Raw genomic sequence first — 19545 nt, 5'->3', positions numbered from 1 at the left:
TGTTTAGGTGCAAGGCACTTAAGCATTTGGGGAGATTAAAAAAAGGAATTGAATCGGGGAAAGCATACAAATATGAAAGGTATATCCTTAAAGAACACACTTTAGGCTTCATTGCGGAAAGAGTGCAATTGAGAAAAAGAGGACAGGACTGGGGCTTTTGAAGACTTATAACAGGAGCAAAGACTTAGGAAGAGGGGAGATTGGGATGGTGAGGAGGATGAAGAGGGAAGGAAAGACGTCTAGGTGGGATGAAGAGGGTTAATCAGGTTGGGCAAGTTTCATTTTGGTATGTAAAAGTAGAAAACTTTCTTTTTGAAAGGCAGCAGAATATGCCACCTCAAAATATGCGTCTTCGGCATAAAGATTATTTTGAGCTGATTATTTTTGAGAAAGAGCAGGCTCAAGAGAATCTCTGAAAACAGAGTAGAAATTACCCTTTTCTAGGCGAAATTTACGTTTGTTAGCGTCTCCCTCTCTCTAAAGAGAAGGAAGGTTGACTCTAAATCACAAGAGAGTTTCAATGGAGAAGGCACTGACAAATCTGCAAAATAATCTTTACCCTTGTTTAAGTGCTTTTCCTATGACCTCCCATAACTGGCCTCCCTCCAATCCCCCTACAGCTTTCTTTTGTCTTTAGTTGAAGATAGTATTTAAGGTGGTGACTTGGGCCAAATCAGGGAGTTACTTGGCTTGTTTTTCCTTTGTTCGTCTGTGTATTACAAGGAGTTTCAGCCAAGAACTCATAAGGGTAGAAGGAAATTATTTTCCTCCCTTATTTTCTATTGTTAAAATTAAGAATCTAAAGTGAATTGAGGGCTTCCCTGGTGGTACAGTGGTTAAGAATCCACCTGTCAATGCAGGGGACATGGATTCAAGCCCTGGTCCAGGAAAATCCCACATGCCACAGAGCAATGAAGCCCATGAGCCACAACTACTGAGCCTGCGCTCTAGAGCCTGCGAGCCATAACTACTGAGCCCGCGTGCCTAGAACCCGTGCTCCGCAATAAAAGAAGCCACGGCAATGAGAAGCCCACGCACCGCCACAAGAGAAGCCACCGCAATGAGCAGCCCATGCACCGCAACAAAGAGTAGCCCCCACTCGCCGCAACTAGAGAAAGCCTGCGCACAGCAATGAAGACCCAACGCAGCCAAATAAATAAATAAATAAATTTATTTATTTTAAAAAAGTAAAGTGAATTGAGTTCTTGATATCTGATTGTATCAGCAACCCTTTGTAAAGAGTGAAATTTGGAGGAGGTGTGGGTAGGAGGTGGAGGATATCAAAAATAAAACTAGATAGTATCTTTTAAAACAGTCCGTGACGTTTTCTGAAAAGTAAACTGGTAAACTGACTGGCACATATATGCATCCAAAATGGAACCCCAGTGTGCTGCTTCATCCACTCATTCTTTGTGTTGAATCTTCAAATTGTCTAATGCTTGACACGCTCTCTGTACCACAGCTCTGCAAAAGCCAGCATTCGTGCAATAGGCCTCACAATGGAGAGGCTTATGAAGCTGGTACTATTGTTACTGATCACAAGTTCGTGTGCTGGATGCACAGTGAGGCCAAACAAGCCAGAACGTTGGAGTTTGGAGCAGAGAAATGTTTATGGCAGGGCCAAGCAAGGAGAATGGGCAGCTCGTGCTCAAAAGACCCAAACTCCCTTATGGTTTTCAGGGAGGAGTTTTTAAAGGCAACATTTGGGGTGAGGGCTGTAGGGTGTGTGACTTTCTTCTGATTGGTTGGTGGGGAGGTAACAAGGTGGTGCTCCAGGGACCTTGTGCTCAGCCTGAAGTTACCATCCTCCACCTGGATGGGGGCCTTAGTTCCTATAGAAGGACTCTACGTATATCCCTTGAGGAGGAACTAGGACTCTGCTTTCTCGCTGTACTATTGTTTCTTGAGTGCTTTCCCTTTGTTTCTGCATTCCATCACTTCCCTGATCAGTAACTGTTTGAATCTGCCCTTTGGAATTCGCAGAAAGTCTAGGGGGTGAAGCCTCTTTCCTCCAAACAAGAAACTGGGGACACAGGAAGACTTTTGTGCCTGGGAGGGCCCCGCAGGGTCCTGCTTTAACATATTTATTCTTCCAAATTTAAAAGTGTTTTTATTTTTTTTTAATGATTTTTTTCTTGAGCATAAAAGTAATACATGATTGTTGTTTAATATTTAGAATATGAACAAAATACAAATCTCCTATAGTTCTACTGCTCAGAAATGGCCATGATTAACATTTTAGTGTATTTACCTTTAGCCTTTGTTTAGAAAGCATAGGTATGTTATTAGGGTTGAAATTCTATTGTTTATACTTTTTTTATACTAAAAATATCTGCCATAAGCTAACTGGATTACTTGTTTTGCAAGACACAGAGCTATTAATGACTTGTTTTTTGTTTGTTTGTTTTGCCACACCACAAGACATGTGGGATCTTAGTTCCCTGACCAGGGATCAGACCCATGCTGCCTGCAGTAGAAGCACAGAATCTTAACCACTGGACCACCGGGGAAGTCCCTGACTTATGTTGTTAAAAAGGAAATGACAGGCCCAAAATGGAGTCACTTGTGTTAAGCCCCATGTCAGCAAATCAAGACTCAATACCCAATCTAACTGTAGTTACGACCTCTTCCAGGAATGCATTCTGCACTGGTCAGTCGAATTTTCTGGTCAGCACCAATGAGGTAATCTTCCACATAGCCCCCTGCCATCCCAGTAGGTAGGTTATCTAAAACTGAAATAACCCACTCTTTTCCCCTTTCTGCCTATAAAAGCCTTCCATCTTGTACAACTCCTTGGAACTCCTTTTTATTTGTTAGATAGGATGCTGCCTGGTTCATGAATCCTTCAATAAAGTCAATTAGATCTTTAACTCAGTTGAATTCTGTTTTTTTAACAGTTTGAATTGATAAATTTTATATCAGTGTCTTCCTAGAGTATAATTCAAAATAAAAAACACCTCGGAAAGCCATGTATTGACTTTATTGTAAACATTTTATTAATTACTTAGAATATTTCATGAGGTTTTGATTTTTCATTAAAAAAAAAACAAAAATAATGCTGGCATAGTTTTTCCTACTATTTTTTTCCCCCCAAGATTTCCCCTTTGTAATGGTTAATAAGAAAAATGGTACTAATTTGCTGGCTGGTATTAACGTTAGGAAATGTTGGTTATTATCAGTGGCACAAGTTTAAACTCTCGTTACCTAAACAAAAATGTCCGCCAGGAAGGAGTTCTTTGTTTTTTTCATGCCTCGCCTTACTGCATTGCAGGTCTAATAGCTTTGCTTTTGTCTACCATCTGGTGGCCAGCTGAGAGATCCAGGAGAGAAACGCCTCTTCATTTTTTCTTTCTCAATTTCTGCTACAGTCGAGATAATGTCTTCCCTGCTCATTCTATCTGAACAATTTCTAATACTATATTCCAGAAGAAAATATTATGGGGAGACATCAAGTGAGTATACTTGAAACCAGTGGAGTGCTTACAATACTAGTGCAGTAGATTTCTTCCACCAGATGACCCCGTACCTCATTTTAAAAGATTTTCCCCATTAATAAGCAGAGAAGCATTTTCTAAACACAGTACTTAATAGTTGTTTGCAACATTATTAAAATGATTTTTATTGTGGCTTTCTTAAAAATGATGTCTTTTCTTGGAAACCTAATTTGCTACCATAGCTTTGAATTATCTGACATCTCCCAAATTACAGCTCTTGGTAGTAGGGATGAGGAAAAGGAAACCTGCTTAGTATTGTGCTTTTGCTTTATTTGCGTGGATTGCATTTCTTTGTTTTTTTTTTTCCAAAATAAAGTTGCTTTTAAAATTAGCAACAAAAATGACAATACTCATATTATATTCCTTAGTTCTGATGAACCAATGAGTTTGACACGAGATCTTTCATTTGCTAAACTTAGCTCTAAAGGAAACACCTGCAACTAAGATAAAACTGGTGTTCATGAGTGAAAGAAAGGTACTTCATGATGCGCCAGCAGAGAGTTCTACACAGCTGCGTCTTCTCTCTCGCACCGAGTCCTCTCCTAATAGCTCTTCAGGCACTGTCCCTCTGCCACTCTCTCTGTGCCTTTTTTTCTTGTGTCCCCATATCCTGACACCCCGATTTGTCACTCTCTGGACCCCTTTTAGCCACTTGCTGATGGATGACACTCGGTCAGCTACAAGCCAGCCAGAATAGCTTAGAACTCTGCTCGCTACCTTCACAGAAGTTTTGGTTTCCATTTATTGGGAAATTGCAAAACGACAAAAAATACTATGAGTTCAATACTTTTAAACAAACTTGTATTTTATTTACCACTATAGCATCCACAAACTTTCAAAAAATAATAGTTCATAGATGTGCAAAACACACACGATGCTCAGGGTGCACAGGAATTATGGGACTCAGAGTAATTCTGCAGCCACAGAGCATTTAGACAATATTATTAACGTCTTTAGAACAAACAACCCTACCTGCTTCCCATTAAAATTCACGTTACAACTATAGGCAAATTTTGAAAAATAACCAAATCATCCACTTCTAAAAAGTGGTCCTGGACTTCCCCACAATGTATTCTTTTAGCACAAAATAACCAAAAAATTGCAGGTATGCCATACTCCGTCTGCCTTATAGCATCTTGTGAAAAAAGAGCTGGGCCAGTCTGACTTCCCCAGAAGTTGAACTGGGCTTTAGGTGCAGATGTTCTTGAATGGAAGTATACACCATACATGCCAGGATAGAAAGCAAATCTTTCCCCAAAATATTGTTCTTCAGAAAAGAGAGTTGCCTTATATTTTTTTCTTTACTGTGTCCTTTTTGAGCAAAGTACTCTTCAGGAAGACACCATCTCTTGAAAGGACCTCAAGGGATGGCAGTTTTCTATCTTATGAAGGTCAGCTAGCAAAATCAGGGGGAAACGGTGAAAACATGTGTATTAATTATTCCTGAGGTTATGACCACGGAGAACAAGCATTGGAGATCATAATTAGTAAGCTTCTTACAAAGGTATTAGAAAAAGGAATACAAGACCTATTCGCGGAGATGGTGAATATGCAAGGGAAAAAAAACACTTGTCCCAATGTTTAACAAATGGTTCCTGAGATGCAGTAAAATCTCCACTGTCAGCATCCTACTCAATTCAAAACCTGTTCTAGGGCTTCCCTGGTGGCGCAGTGGTTGAGCGTCCGCCTGCCGATGCAGGGGACACGGGTTCGTGCCCCGGTCTGGGAAGATCCCACATGCCGCGGAGCGGCTGGACCCGTGAGCCATGGCCGCTGAGCCTGCGCGTCCGGAGCCTGTGCTCCACAACGGGAGAGGCCACAACAGTGAGAGGCCCGCGTACCGCAAAAAAAAAACACAAAAAAACAAAAAACCTGTTCTATCTTAAATAACTAGAAGGGAACTGTTAGATGACTCAAAATGTTGTTCCAGTGATGAGAGAGACCCTGCTGTAGCAGATCCCTGTGAAGAATTTGACTAAAATTATTTGAGTGAAGAAAAAGTAACTTTTCTAAATTAATACCATTTTGTATAATCTTTGATATTAAATGCAAGTATTTAAATATCTAAATGAATAGATGGTTTAAATAAACTTTTAAATTGTTTCATTTACATCCATAAAAGTTCTACATTCAAGCTGCAGATTAACTAATGTAGACTTTGAAATAAATCAAGTTGGAGAAGGACACCAATGCTTGAGACATATGTGTGTGTGTACATATGTGTCCGTGTGTGTGTACGTTTATGGAGGAGTGACAAAAGCTCTTCTAGGTGATTCCAATCCTAGTGCTTCACCATTTCTCTTCCTATCCCTTTTTTTTTTTGACTTAAAATTTTTTTTAAATTTTGGAACTATTATAAATGCACAGGAAACAACAAAAGAATATACAGGGAGGTCCCAAACATCCTTCGTGAAGCCTCCCCCGTGTTAAGATCTTACATATATATAATACAACGTCAAAATCAGGAAATTGACATTGGTACAATGCATAGAACTTACCCAGACTTCACCAGTTATACAAGTACTGATTTGTGTTTGTGTGTTTGTAGTTCTATACAATTATAGCACATGTGTAGCTCCACATAACTATAACCACAATAAAGATTCATTGCCAACAACTACAGGCCAATGTCTCCCAAATTGTAAGAATTGCCTAGGTGCTTGTTTTAAAATACAGATTCCCAGACAGACCTCTGCCCAGAGATTCCCATTCCAGAACGCTGGGGTAGAGATGGGAATTTGCATCTTTAAGCACCCTAGATGATGCTTAAGATCAAGTAACTTTGAGAAACACTGGCCTGGAGCATTAAATGAAACAGTATAACGTGAATTGGTGGCAGTATTTCTTGCACATTATAAACCTGATTTCCTTCCTCTTCCACCAATATGGAAAGACATCCAGGCCTGGTCTCTCCCTGTCAGCGCCTTTACTGTTTGCTTCCCACGTAGGGACAGTGAAAGCCTGTTACCAAGACCGCCTTATAGGGGTCTGGGAGAGTCTGGAGTTAGTTCCCGGTTACTATCTAGCTGGTGAAGGTGGAACACTGCAGGGGTGAGCTATCCACTGGCCAGAGGCAGAGAATTGGCAGCAGACAAAGGGACTTAGGCAATCATGGAAACCGGAAGCAAACAGAAATAGCTTATAGGAATGGAATTCTCCGCAGAGATGGAGAGGGTTAGCGTGGGAGAGCCTAGGTCTTAACTGCTCTACTGTACTTGGCCATTCAGGGAAAGGGCCTTAGTATTCTGACTCTCAGTTCTGGGGGACTAGAAAGATCCCCCTTGCCCCAGCAGCTTATTAGTACAGATTAAGAAAGCAGGGAGGTCAAGGCCTTAGGCAGCTGGACACTAGTTAATGTCCCCCTTCCCCCCACCCCCATCCTGAGTGGAGGGAGCTAGATCAGCCCCCTTTCATGGGAAAGGGCCTTGTCCACCTGGTTCTTGGGAGTGTCCAAAGAGCACAAAAGGGCAAAACTCATGGATTCTTGATGCTGGATAAGACCGATGTCATCTGAATCAAAAAAGGACCCCTTAGAAGTTAAATATGAACTCATGAATCACTAAACTCCAAGTTAATTATTTATTATAGTCAAGGATAGAGTCTATAGTAAAAGATGATCCTCTAGAGACTGCAGCCCCTGGACGACAACCCAACATACAAAAACATCCAAGGGATGGCAGTGAAAAGTGAAACTGCTCTGGTCAACACAGCAGAAAGCCCTGATCAAATGAAAGAAAAATTCAAGAACTTTCTCAGAATTTCCCTGTTTGGCAAGATCTTAAAATTAACACAGAGAGAAGGAAAATCTTCTAGGTTAGAAAGAAAATCCTCAGATATCTCTGATCTGGCCAGTGGGTTCCCTCTAGCAGTGCTTACAAATTGCAGGTCATGACCCATTAGTGGATTGTGAGATCTTTTTTTATAAAGGAAATGAAAGAGAAAAATACTAGAATGCATTGCATGTAGAAAGAATAGTACTTCATGAGATTTTTTTTAAAGTAATATTTGTAAGCGTAAGGGTGTAATAGTTTGCATTGTGAATTGTGTTTATTGTGGCTCACAACAAAAAGTTAAAAATGGACTTCATAAAGGTTGACTCCTGCAGTTCTGTCCCAGGGCAGTTTTAAGCATCCATTCAAACATTGCTTTGGGTATGAGTTCACATGGTCATTCTGTTTTGTTTTGTTTTTTTAATTTTTATTGGAGTATAGTTCCTTTATAATGTTGTATTAGTTTCTGCTGTACAGCAAAGTGAATCAGCAATATGTATACATTATCCCCTCTTTTTAGGATTTCCTTCCCATTTAGGTCACCACAGAGTATTGAGTAGAGTTCCCTGTGCTATACAGTAGGTTCTCATTGGTTATCTATTTTATACATAGTATCAGTAGTGTATATATGTCAATCCCCATATGTACACTCATATGTATAAAATAGATAACTAATAAGAACCTGCTGTATAGCACAGGGAACTCTACTTCGCTATACAGTAGAAACTAACACAACATTGTAAAACAACTGACCATAAAAAGTGAATATTCTTGTCTATCTTTTTCCATAAGTGTTATCTAAAAATAAATTGAAATTTTTGAGAGAAAAAAAAAAGTGTATGTATGTCAATCCCAATCTCCCAAATTCATCCCACCGCCCCCCATTCTGCTTTTTAAGATTGTTTGCCTTTTCAATATTGAACACCGAGGACCAGACTCCATCTCAGCTTTAAGTGTAAATCATTTATTGAAGCCAAAAAATGTAACATTCTATAAAGAAAGACTATTGACTGGTATTTACTGGATTAAAGATCTTGTTTCAGATTTTCTTTTTTATTTACTTGTTTTATTTGTTCACTTAATTTTAATCATTTTACTTATTTTATATATAATGTAATTTAAATTTATTTATTTATTTATTTTGGCCACCCCACATGGTTTGTGGGATCTTAGTTCCCAGACCAGGGATCAAACCTGGGCCCTCTGCAGTGAGAACTCGGAGTCCCAGCCACTGGACCACCAGGGAATTCCCTAAATCTATTTGTTTTCATGAAATTGAATTGTTCCTTGGAATAACATCATACAATCTGAAGTATTTTTTAAAGGATAACAGGGACCATTAAAGCCTATATTTTCACTTTACCCTGACAATTATAAAAAACTGCAAAGATACTGACGGTACAACTGAAATATAATCCCTGCCTGAACTGAACTTGAATTTTTGATAAAGGTAGATCTTCTGGAGGGCCTGCCAAGCCAAATTTGACACCTTTAAAAATATCATCCGGGGCTTCCCTGGTGGCGCAGTGGTTGAGAATCCGCCTGCCAATGCAGGGGACACGGGTTCGAGCTCTGGTCTGGGAAGATCCCATATGCCGCGGAGCAACTAAGCCCACGCGCCACAACTACTAAGCCTATGCTTTAGAGCTCGCAGGCCACAACTACTGAGCCTGCATGCCACAACTACTGAAGCCCGCGTGCCTAGAGCCTGCGCACCACAAGAGAAGCCACTGCAATGAGAAGCCCGCGCACCACAACGAAGAGTAGCCCCCGCTCGCCGCAACTAGAGGAAGCCCGCATGCAGCAATGAAGACCAAATGCAGCCATAAATAAATAAATAAACAAATTAAAAAAAAAATATATATATATATATATATATATCATCTGGACAGTCCTCGCGGAGAGTCGCCGCGGTTTCTTGCTTCAACAGTGCTTGGACGGAACCCGGTGCTCTTCCCCAGCTCCGGCCTGCCGCTCAGAGCCAGCCCTCGCCACCACCTCACAGCGCCCTCCGACCGCCCCAAGGTCCCCGCCGCCGTTACAGCCGCGCAGCCACCGCCACCGTTTCACCTCAGCCGCCCGCCATGACGACAGCGTCCCCCTCGCAGGTGCGCTAGAACTACCACCAGGGCTCGGAGGCCGCCATCAGCCGCCAGATCAACCTGGAGCTCTATGCCTCCATCTACCTGTCCATGTCGTACTATTTTGACCGCGATGATGTGGCTTTGAAGAACTTTGCCAAATACTTTCTTCACCAATCTTGTGAGGAGAGGGAACATGCTGAGAAACTGATGAAGCTGCAGAACCAACGGGGTGGCCGAATCTTCCTTCAGGATATCAAGAAACCAGACCGTGATGACTGGGAGAATGGGCTGAATGCAATGGGATGTGCGCTACACTTGGAAAAAAGTGTGACTCAGTCACTACTGGAACTGCACCAACTGGCCACGGAGAAAAATGACCCCCATTTGTGTGACTTCATTGAGACTCATTATCTGAATGAGCAGGTGAAATCCATTGAAGAATTGGGTGACCACGTAACCAACTTGCGCACGATGGGGGCCCCCGAATCTGGCATGGCTCAGTATCTTTTTGACAAGCACACTCTGGGAAATAGTGATGATGAGAGCTAAGCCTTAGGCTGGCTTCCCGTAGCCACAGGGGTGACTTCCCTGGTCACCAAGGCAGTGCATGCATGTCTGGGTTACCTTTACCTTTTCTGTAAGTTGTACCAAAACATCTACAAGTCCTTTCCTTAGTACCATTCCTTCAAGTAAAGTAATTTGGTACCCCCCCCCCAAAATATATATATATCATCCGGACTTCCCTGGTGGTCCAGTGGTTAGGACTCCACACTTTCACTGCAGGGGGCACAGGTTAAATCCCTGGTCAGGGAAGTTCCACATGCCACATGTTGAAGCTGGAAAAAAAACAAACAAAAAAAACACCTCACTAAAAAAAAATCATCCAACCTTTCAAAATTCTAAATGATTTCTTTAAAAGCTCTGCATTAGCCCTATTTCTTACCATCAGATTCTCTTCACATCTTCTTCATATCAATTTAGTAAGAGAATATAAACATCTACCTTGGACAGCACTCAGAGTTCCTGGTACAAACAGATGGAAAAGAGGAGTAACAGTAAAATAAACTTTTTTAAAAAGGTTCTGAAGAACCTAGGGGCAGGACAGGAATAAAGACGCAGACGTAGAGAATGGACTTGAGGACACGGGGAGGGGGAAGGGTAAGCTGGGATGACGTGAGAGAGTGGCATGGACATACATACACTACCAAATGTAAAATAGATAGCTAGTGGGAAGCAGCCACATAGCACAGGGAGATCAGCTCGGTGTTTTGTGACCACCTAGAGGGGTGGGATAGGGAGGGTGGGAGGGAGATGCAAGAGGGAAGAGATATGGGGATATATGTATATATATAGCGGATTCACTTTATTATAAAGCAGAAACTAGCACACCATTGTAGAGCAATTATACTCCAATAAAGATGTTAAAAAATTTTAATAAACTTTATTAAATCTAATTTTGGAAATGATATTGACTTCATATATGGATTAAGTTAGAAAAGTCTGAACATTAAAGTAACACTTAAGACACATTTTTATTTTTAAGATAATTCACCTCTTCTCTTAATTACAGGGAAAGGCACTACTTCAATAAACATTTCTACTTTCACAGCCTACCTCTTGTATTTAGTCACAGTAAATTAATAATACATTAAATATAGCTATTGATCTGCTCTTGGTAGAACAACTCAACTTTTCAGATGCTTGTTATGACTCTCCACGGTCTTTGCTGGAGAGTGGTAAGATCCTATACAGCTGTGGTTACAAAAACTAACATCTACAGGACCTATCTAAAACTAGTTTATTTTCTATTATTTTTAGATATTAAAATCTTCAGTGTCTGTCTTTGTGCTATTTTACTAGCACAAGGTCTGGCATATAATAGATACCCTATCAATAACTGTTGAATGAAAGAAAAGTATAATTTAACTCAGAAAATGGCTGATAAAGAAAGGACTGTGCTACTGGTCCAGCGCTGTTGAGGGAGAATGAACCAAGGCTGGAGAAGGGGGTCGGGACTGAGCAGGCAGGGTCTTGCAAACTTTTTTGAGGAGTATGACTGATACCTGTAGTGGAAACCTACGAAGGTGTCAAGCAAGCAAGTGATGTGGTCAAAAGTGAGGTTTAGATGGTCACTCTGGATCTTGTGTGCAGAATGGAACGGATGGATGGCCGAGGCAGAGGGATACTAGTTAAGAGGCCACTGAGATTCAGATTCGAGGAGAAGGTGGCTTAGACCAGGAGAGTGGAGGGGAGGTGGAGAGAAGAGATTCAGTAGACCTTTGTAAAGCTGAGCTGAAGGAACTGGATGATTGCTTGGAGGAGGTGTGCAGGAAGGGAGAGTCAAGAATGAGATCCAGGGCTTCCCTGGTGGCACAGTGGTTAAGAATCATCCTGCCAGTGCAGGGGACACGGGTTCGAGCCCTGGTCCAGGAGGATCCCACGTGCCGCAGAGCGGCTGGGCCCGTGTGTCACAACTACTGAAGCCCGCGCGCCGTGCTCCGCAATAGGAGAAGTCACTACAATGAGAAGCCCGCACACCGCAACGAAGACCCAACGCAGCCAAAAATAAAAATAAATAAAATAAATTAAAAAAAAAATGAGATCCAGGCAGTGCGCTCCGCTGTCCCACAGATCTGTCTCTTGCTTTGACAGTGTTTGGACGGAACAGACCCAGGGACGCCCCTTGCTCCAGCCTCCCACCAGCCTCCAACCTTTATTTTCCAGTCGCAGCCTTTGGAATCAGCCACTCAGCTATTATTGGCCTCCGGGACGAGCCAACACCATTTTCTGAGCTTAGCTCCTTATTACCAATTAACCATGAGCTCCCAGATTCGTCAGAATTGTTCTACCGACGTGCTGTAGAGCACAGGGAACTCCACTTCATTGTACAGTAGAAACTAACACAACATTGTAAAACAACTATACCCTAAAAAAAAAAAAAGAACTGTTCTACCAAGGTGGAGGCCGTCAGCAACTGCCCGGTCAACATGCATCTGTGGGACTCCCGCACCTACCTCTCCCTGGGCTTCTATTTCCATGGCGACGATGTGGCTCTGGAGGGCGTGGGCCACTGTTTCCACGAACTGGCCGAGGACAAGCGCGAGGGTGCACAGCATCTCTTAAAAATGAAAAACCAGTGCGATGGTCGCGCCCTCTTCCAGGTCTTGTAGAATACTCACCAAGATGAGGGGGCTAAAACCCAGGACACTATGGAAGCCACCATTCTCATGGAAAAGAACCAGACCCAGGCACTTTTGGATCTGCATGCCCTGGGTTCTGCCCATGCAGACCCCCACCTCTGTGACTTCCTGGAGAGCCACTTCCTGGATGAGCAGGTGAAACTCATCAAGAAGATGGGTGACCACAGGCTGGCTGGTCCCCAGGCTGGGCTGGGCGAGTCTCTCTTCGAAAGGCTCACCCTCCAGCATGACTAGGAGCCTCCGGAGCCCAGCAGCCTTTGAGGAACCCCTCTGGTGTCGGGGCTTCTGCCTGAAGTCCCTCTCTGCATCCACTAGGCAGCTTTTTTGTTTTTTTTTAATTTATTTAATTTATTTTTGGCTGCATTGGGTCTTCATCGCTGCTCGTGGGCTTTCTCTAGTTGCGGCGAGCGGGGGCTACTCTTCGTTGCAGTGCGCGGGCTTCTCATTGCAGTGGCTTCTCCTGTTGCGGAGCACGGGCTCTAGGCTCGCAGGCTCAGTAGTTGTGGCTCGCAGGGTCTAGAGCGCAGGCTCAGTTGTTGCGGTGCGTGGGCTTAGCTGCTCTGAGGCATGTGGGATCTTCCCAGATCAGGGCTCGAACCTGTGTCCTCTGCATTGGCAGGCGGATTCTTAACCACTGCGCCACCAGGGAAGCCCTAGGCAGCTTTTTCATCACCCTGGAGCCCTCTCTCAAGCCTTGGACCAAAATGGAAACAATAGCTTTCTGCAGAAAAGAAAAAAAAAAGAGACCCAAGTTTCTGGCAGGGACCCTAGGGAGGGTGGTCACGCCATCACAGGGAGAGAAGATTTAGCAAGAAAGAAGCCAGTTCCATGTGGGACATGTTAGATCTGAGGCCCCTCTTATAGGAGAGTCCAACAAAGGTATGGTAGTGGCAATTTTAAATTTAGGTTTGAAGGATTAGGATTGAAATGTATCTTTTAGAATTTTAATCCAGATCAGTGTTTTAAGTTAGTTACATATACTAAAAAATCAAGGTAAAGGTTGACTATAGCTAAGATCAAAGGCCTATTCTCTCTTGATTTTCTTACAGTTTGATATACTATTGCTTCTCAGAAAATCAGATGGCTTGGGGAATTCCCTGGCGGTCCAGTGGTTAGGACTCGGTGCTTTCACTGCCAGGGCCCAGGTTCAATTCCTGGTTGGAGATCCCGCAAACCGCGCAGCGGAGCCAAAGAAGAAAAAAAAGAAAGAAAGAAAATCAAATGTCTATAAAAGGTATTTAAATTTTCTGATATTTAAATGCTGCTAATATTATTTGGGGCACTAGAGTTATTTAATGGATTAGGAAGAAAAACAGCATAATCTTTGTTGAGTTTCTCCTCCAAGTGAAGCACATTAGCAGACTGCTCCTACTGATTCTTATGTAAGAAAAAAAGTATCTTAAACACCTCAGCATGTCAGCCTTCATAAGCCCATGCGGCAGAAACTCTGAACTTCAAGTCTCCCTCTTCCTAGTCACGAAAGGAGGGAATTTTAAGGGACATTTGGTGAGGTTACTTAGAGCAGTAATTGACAGGGTGGACTCTTAGGTCCAACTCCGGGCCTCGTATCTTGCTAGTAATATGATCTCAAGTTATTTTCATTTTATCTTTTATAGCTGCCTCCTCTGTAAAATAGGAGTGATAACAGTACCTTCCTCGGGCTTCCCTGGTGGCGCAGTGGTTGAGAGTCCGCCTGCCGATGCAGGTTCGTGCCCCGGTTCGGGAAGATCCCACAATGCCGCGGAGCGGCTGGGCCCGTAAACCATGGCCGCTGAGCCTGCGCGTCCAGAGCCTGTGCTCCGCACCGGGAGAGGCCACAACAGTGAGAGGCCCGCGTACCGCAAAAAAAAAAAAATAGTACCTACCTCTTGGGTTTTTGAGGATTAATTATGTAAAGCATTTAAGAGCAGTGCATGGCATATCGTGTGCACTCAATATCTGTTAGTATTAAATAATGCTTTTAATGACATTTTCTTTCTCCTAAACTCAACATCACCACTGATTAAAAATCTTGGGGAATTCCCTGGCGGTCCAGTGGTTAGGACTCTGAACTTCCACTGCAGAAGGCATGGGTTTGATCTCTGGTCGGGGAACTAAGATCCCACATGCCATACAATGCAGCCAAAAAAAAAACAAACTTGGAAATAATTTTTGTTTTTTGGTTGCACTGGACCTTCATTGCTGCGTGCGGGCTTTCTCTAGTTGCAGAGACCGGGGGGCTACTCTTCCTTGCAGTGCTGAGGTTTCTCACTGCAGTGGCTCCTCTTGTTGCGGAGCACGGGCTCTAGGCATGCAGGCTTCAGTAGCTATGGCACGCGGACTCAGTAGTTGTGGCTCGCGGGTTCTAGAGCACAGGCTCAGCAATTGTTAGTTGCTCCGTGGCATGTGGGATCTTCCCGGACCAGGGATTGAACCCGTGTCCCCTGAATTGGCAGGCGGGTTTTAACCACTGCACCACCAGGGAGGTCTGGAAATAATTATTTCAGTTCAGATTTTCCCATGAGAAACAGGATTTCATATATAACATTTAATGCTAGTCCTCTCTGAGAACTCTGAGGGGATCTATAAAAGTCATTATACGGTGGAATCTTACTAAGCAAGTAAAAATCAAAATGTGGACTGTTAGGAAAAGAATTTTCAGATGGCTAGGGATTAGGGCCAGAGCAGCAAGAACACCTGAAGTTTACTGAAATAAGTTCTACAGCCAAAACAGGCCCATCAAAAATATGGAGACATACGAGTGTTTAAAAAAATAAATAAAAATGTAAATCCAACTTAAATAGATCAATTTATCCTCATTTTCATAAAGCGATAGCTGGTTAATTAGGACAAACACATTTATCTAAAGGAACCCAGCAGTGATATGCATGTATACAGTAAACAACCTCACAAACATGAAAGACCATGCTTTCTTTTCACCGAAGAGACCATTCCGCTCCCAGAAAGATTAGTTACGAATATGCCTGAAATAAAATGAGAGTGTTACCAAATCATGAGCGTATGACACACGCTTTTAAATGGGCAGCTAACGTTCTTGAAAGGAATGCTTTAACGATGGTTATAAATGATGTACTGCTTAAAGTAAAACATAATACTAAATACTATACTTGATTACAAATTACATCCAGTCCACATAAGTTGAATGCATACCATACTTTAATAATCAAGACAATCCCGCTGTTTTTCTCGAGTGTGTTTCATAGAACCCGTATATAACAATATTGCTGTGTTTTTAGGCATTTTTACATTTAAGGGCCCAAAATATATCATGTTCACAAAGCATTACCGTCTGTGAATGTCAACCAGTTTTTGATATATATTCCTTCAGAAACACGCTACCCTGGTCATACACACTAATCTACATCACTGAAAATAACCAAAGAGGGTATTTCACAAGCAGAGTCTCATCCCTACATAGAAGTTCTAATTGCCCTGGAAACCTGTAGGTCAAGTTCTCAACCTTTGAAAACGAGCAGAAATGTTCCAGCGCAGTCACTGTAGCCATGTATTTGGGCTTTGTATTTATACATTATTTTGTATATTTATACATATTTATAGCATTACATTTGAGACCTAAAGGTGGCCACACACAAGTAAGCTAAGTCCCATATCAAAAATAAAATGAAAAAGGAATTGAAGAGATTTTGTAATTCCAATAGCACAGACTTCAGAAACTGAATGCTTAGATATAACTCCTACATTTCTCTTTAACTAAGAGGTCATTGCCATGCTTACGGCTTTGAGGCAGTAGTCTATGTATCAGTGTGTCATTAATCAAAGAGTGCACTTACTACCATGAACTTGAGTCTGATGTCATAGCATTAACTTTGCCTTTCCCCCAAAGAATCATTTGCTCTTGAAGTAATAGGCTTTTAAGGCACATTTTAACAAAAACCCATCATATACCCAGCTTAAAAATGGAAGCTCCACCTGGTTATAATAACATATATACCTAAGTAATGTGTGATTTACCAGATAGGTAAATGTCTCTATCTTGAGGATAAAGTCACTTTAGAAAAGTGATTCTTTATTTGCTTATCCAAAAAGAAACGCTGTGTAAAAATATTAAAGAATAGATTTATAAGAATAACTTCCATGTACCATGTTGGCACAGGTCTAACAGGTTATAGGTCTGAAAATTAGGAAAAAGACTTCCCTGGAACCCTGGCTTCCTACCCACCTGTGTTTCTGAGTAGGAGTCACGAGGAAGGGAGTTAGGGCACCTTCACGATTTTTAGAAATTTCCTTCCAAAATGCACAGACCTTTGGGAGGGCTCAAACCTTAAACCCCAATCAGCTACCATCTTAAATTACAGTTACAAGCCTCAAAGGAATAGGACTTGGGAAAAGGATGGAAGGGGAGAGGATGGAAAGAAGCTGCAGATAGTAGTGGGATAGCTTCAAGAACAAGTTGCTTTAGGAACCTGATCCATTTTTGCTAGGATCAGCATTGCTATCCCTATGAGGCTGTGCTAAAAACATTCTCTAATACCTGCCAACATGCTTTACTTAGGGCACTGACCCTTGGGATGGATCTAGAATAATCTACTTGGAATGGTTTGGGATGGGGGTAGATTTAGAATCTAGTAACTTGCTGTTGGCCTAAAGTAAACATAAGTGGAAGAATTTCATAGAAACAGACACAAAGCTAACTGTAATGCCTCCCCTGGCCATCCTTTTCCACTGACCTTTAGAGGTTTTCAGGATGGCTATTTAGCCATGCAGAACACGCTGCCGGAGAGCCGAGCTCTAGTTCAATCATAAGGTGGAAACAGACAGAGTCCACAAGGCACACTGTCACAGGTGAGAGGGAGACTCAGAGGGGACAAATGTGCCCATCAGGATTCAGCTCTGTGGCAGAGAACTGAGATATTACCTGTGGTCGTGGAGCAATGCAAAAGAAACAACAACAAAAAAACTGGTCCTAAATAAACATTTGCAATGTTGCACAGTAAGAGGCTCATTCCACAGGGGCCAAACATTGTATAGGACATATTTTAAAATCTGCAGTTGCCAATCACCTACATTTGGGAAACCATGTGGCCTCTGATGTTATTACTTTAGCCTGAGTGGCAGGTACAGAAAAGCCTCCAGAAACCCTGCAATTTAGTGACATTCTGATTTCTCTCCATTGATCGGCACCATTTTGGAAATCTGGTCCCAAAGGTTCTAAAGAACAGTAATGCAGCAAAAGGAAATAACCTCTCTGTATAAAATGATTATAGAGATGTGTGTTGAGGTAAAGAGTTTTGTAAAAAGGGTCGACTAGGGAAGCACTGTCACGGCTATAGAAATTTTTAGGTAAGTTTGGTGCTAATATTATTCTATAAAACTTCTATTTATGTCAGTTATAAACAGGGGACAGTTCTTATTGCTCCTGAAGCTTGCTGCCCCAATCTGTTCCTCCACTGAAAAATGTTTTTTCTCAACAATTGGTAGCAAAGATTCCCAAATTTATAAAAAGTCATTGCCAACGCATCACTTTTTGATTACTTTCTGACTGCCCTATAGATATGGACTCGGTATGCATGTCCTAGACACCAAGGACAGAAAAGAGCCTAGAAAAGTTGTTTTATCAAAGTTTAGTTCAATGAGGAAAAAAAAATAAACATGAAAAAGTGCAAAATATATACAGTTCCTGGCAGTTCTCACACAGGATTTTTTCTGACTACAGACCATAAAAGTTTACATTTGTGTAATGAAGTTACAGTAGATTTCACTTCATTGTTAATATACGTTTTTGCTTCAAAGTGCTTACTTTATTTTAAAAAAAGAGAAGATCAAGTGGGTGGCAGGAATTTTTTTTTTACAGCAAATATATGTCGTGTGTCCCCATCTCCTTCTTCCTCTTCCTTTAGTGCAACACAGAGCAGCAGCCTCATTGAAAGGTCTGATTTCAAAAGATGTTCCTGAAACCTCACCTACAGCAGCACCCTAGGCGTCCCGTTAGGGGTGGCTCCTTTTTTCTTCTGCAGCCTATTCTGAACCTTTCGTGATTTCACCACTTTCATTCTCACCTCAAAAACTTCATGGATGGCCTTCCGGAAGCAATGAAAATTATAGTCAATCAGCCCTGGAGAAGAAAACAAAAATATTTATAGAGGTGCCGCCTAGAAATAATCTCTTTTCATGGCAGCTATGGCGAAGACAAGCCAGTAGGGGGCGGTAGAGGAGCAGGCTTAACATAAGATCTATAGATTTCTCTAGGAGGTGTGCAGCTGAGCTTCAGGAACTGCAGGCAAAGTCTTGTGAATATATATATTTTTACTAACAAAAGGTTCCAGAGTATATACCACATTTTCAAAGGTGTCTATGACCCAAAAAGTTTGAAGAACCAATTGAACTGCCTTTTTAAAAAATCTTTCAGAATTAAAGATTGTAAGAACAATTAAGATATATCTTCAGTGAAATACTTACTAGTATTTTTTCCCCAAAAGGTATTATTAAACTGACTCTGAGTGGAGGCAGACCCTGACTTGAAATGTAGCTGAGATCTCAAGGTCACAGAGCCGTTGTCATAAGCCCTGGGGAAAACAAAGTCCCTGATTTTATTTTATTTATTTATTTTGCGGTACGCGGGCCTCTCACCGTTGTGGCCTCTCCCATTGCGGAGCACAGGCTCCGGATGCGCAGGCTCAGCGGCCATGGCTCACGGGCCCAGCCGCTCCGCGGCATGTGGGATCTTCCCGGACCGGGGCACAGAACCCGTGTCCCCTGCATCGGCAGGCGGACTCTCAACCACTGCGCCACCAGGGAAGCCCAGTGCCTAATTTTAGAGTGGTTATCATCACCTCAGGTGAACTCTGAGCTCAGGAATTCAACAACCAATGACACTCTCAGTTTTTCCATATTAAGGAAATTTTAAATGGAGAATAATAGTGGAGAATTTTCTTGTATTTTCAGAAATTAATAGAATTTTCTAGAATTGATACAAAATAAAATAAAATATAATCTAAGTCTTGAGCACATTTCTCATCATCACCACTAACTTGTAAAG

General features: G+C 42.0%; 1 protein-coding gene and 2 pseudogenes across 2 annotated transcripts in view; 2 read left to right on the top strand and 1 right to left on the bottom strand.

Annotated features, from left to right (window-relative positions):
- The first annotated feature begins 6659 nt into the window (after positions 1 to 6659).
- LOC101282624 (ferritin heavy chain-like) lies at positions 6660 to 10056 on the top strand (annotated as a pseudogene).
- A 1344-nt stretch (positions 10057 to 11400) lies between these two features.
- LOC101282373 (ferritin light chain-like) lies at positions 11401 to 12832 on the top strand (annotated as a pseudogene).
- A 2854-nt stretch (positions 12833 to 15686) lies between these two features.
- RRAGD (Ras related GTP binding D) overlaps positions 15687 to 19545 on the bottom strand; it is a 38465-nt gene continuing 34606 nt past the window's right edge. For both annotated transcript variants that reach the window (XM_004264820.3, XM_033418818.2), the window contains exon 7: positions 15687 to 18621. In XM_004264820.3, coding sequence (XP_004264868.1) covers positions 18470 to 18621 — 152 coding nt within the window. In that variant the 3' untranslated portion in view covers positions 15687 to 18469. The remainder of the gene's footprint in view (positions 18622 to 19545) is intronic.

Source organism: Orcinus orca, chromosome 12 (assembly GCF_937001465.1).
Source record: "Orcinus orca chromosome 12, mOrcOrc1.1, whole genome shotgun sequence".
Lineage (NCBI taxonomy): Eukaryota > Metazoa > Chordata > Mammalia > Artiodactyla > Delphinidae > Orcinus > Orcinus orca.
This window is presented reverse-complemented; position numbering and strand designations above follow the sequence as displayed.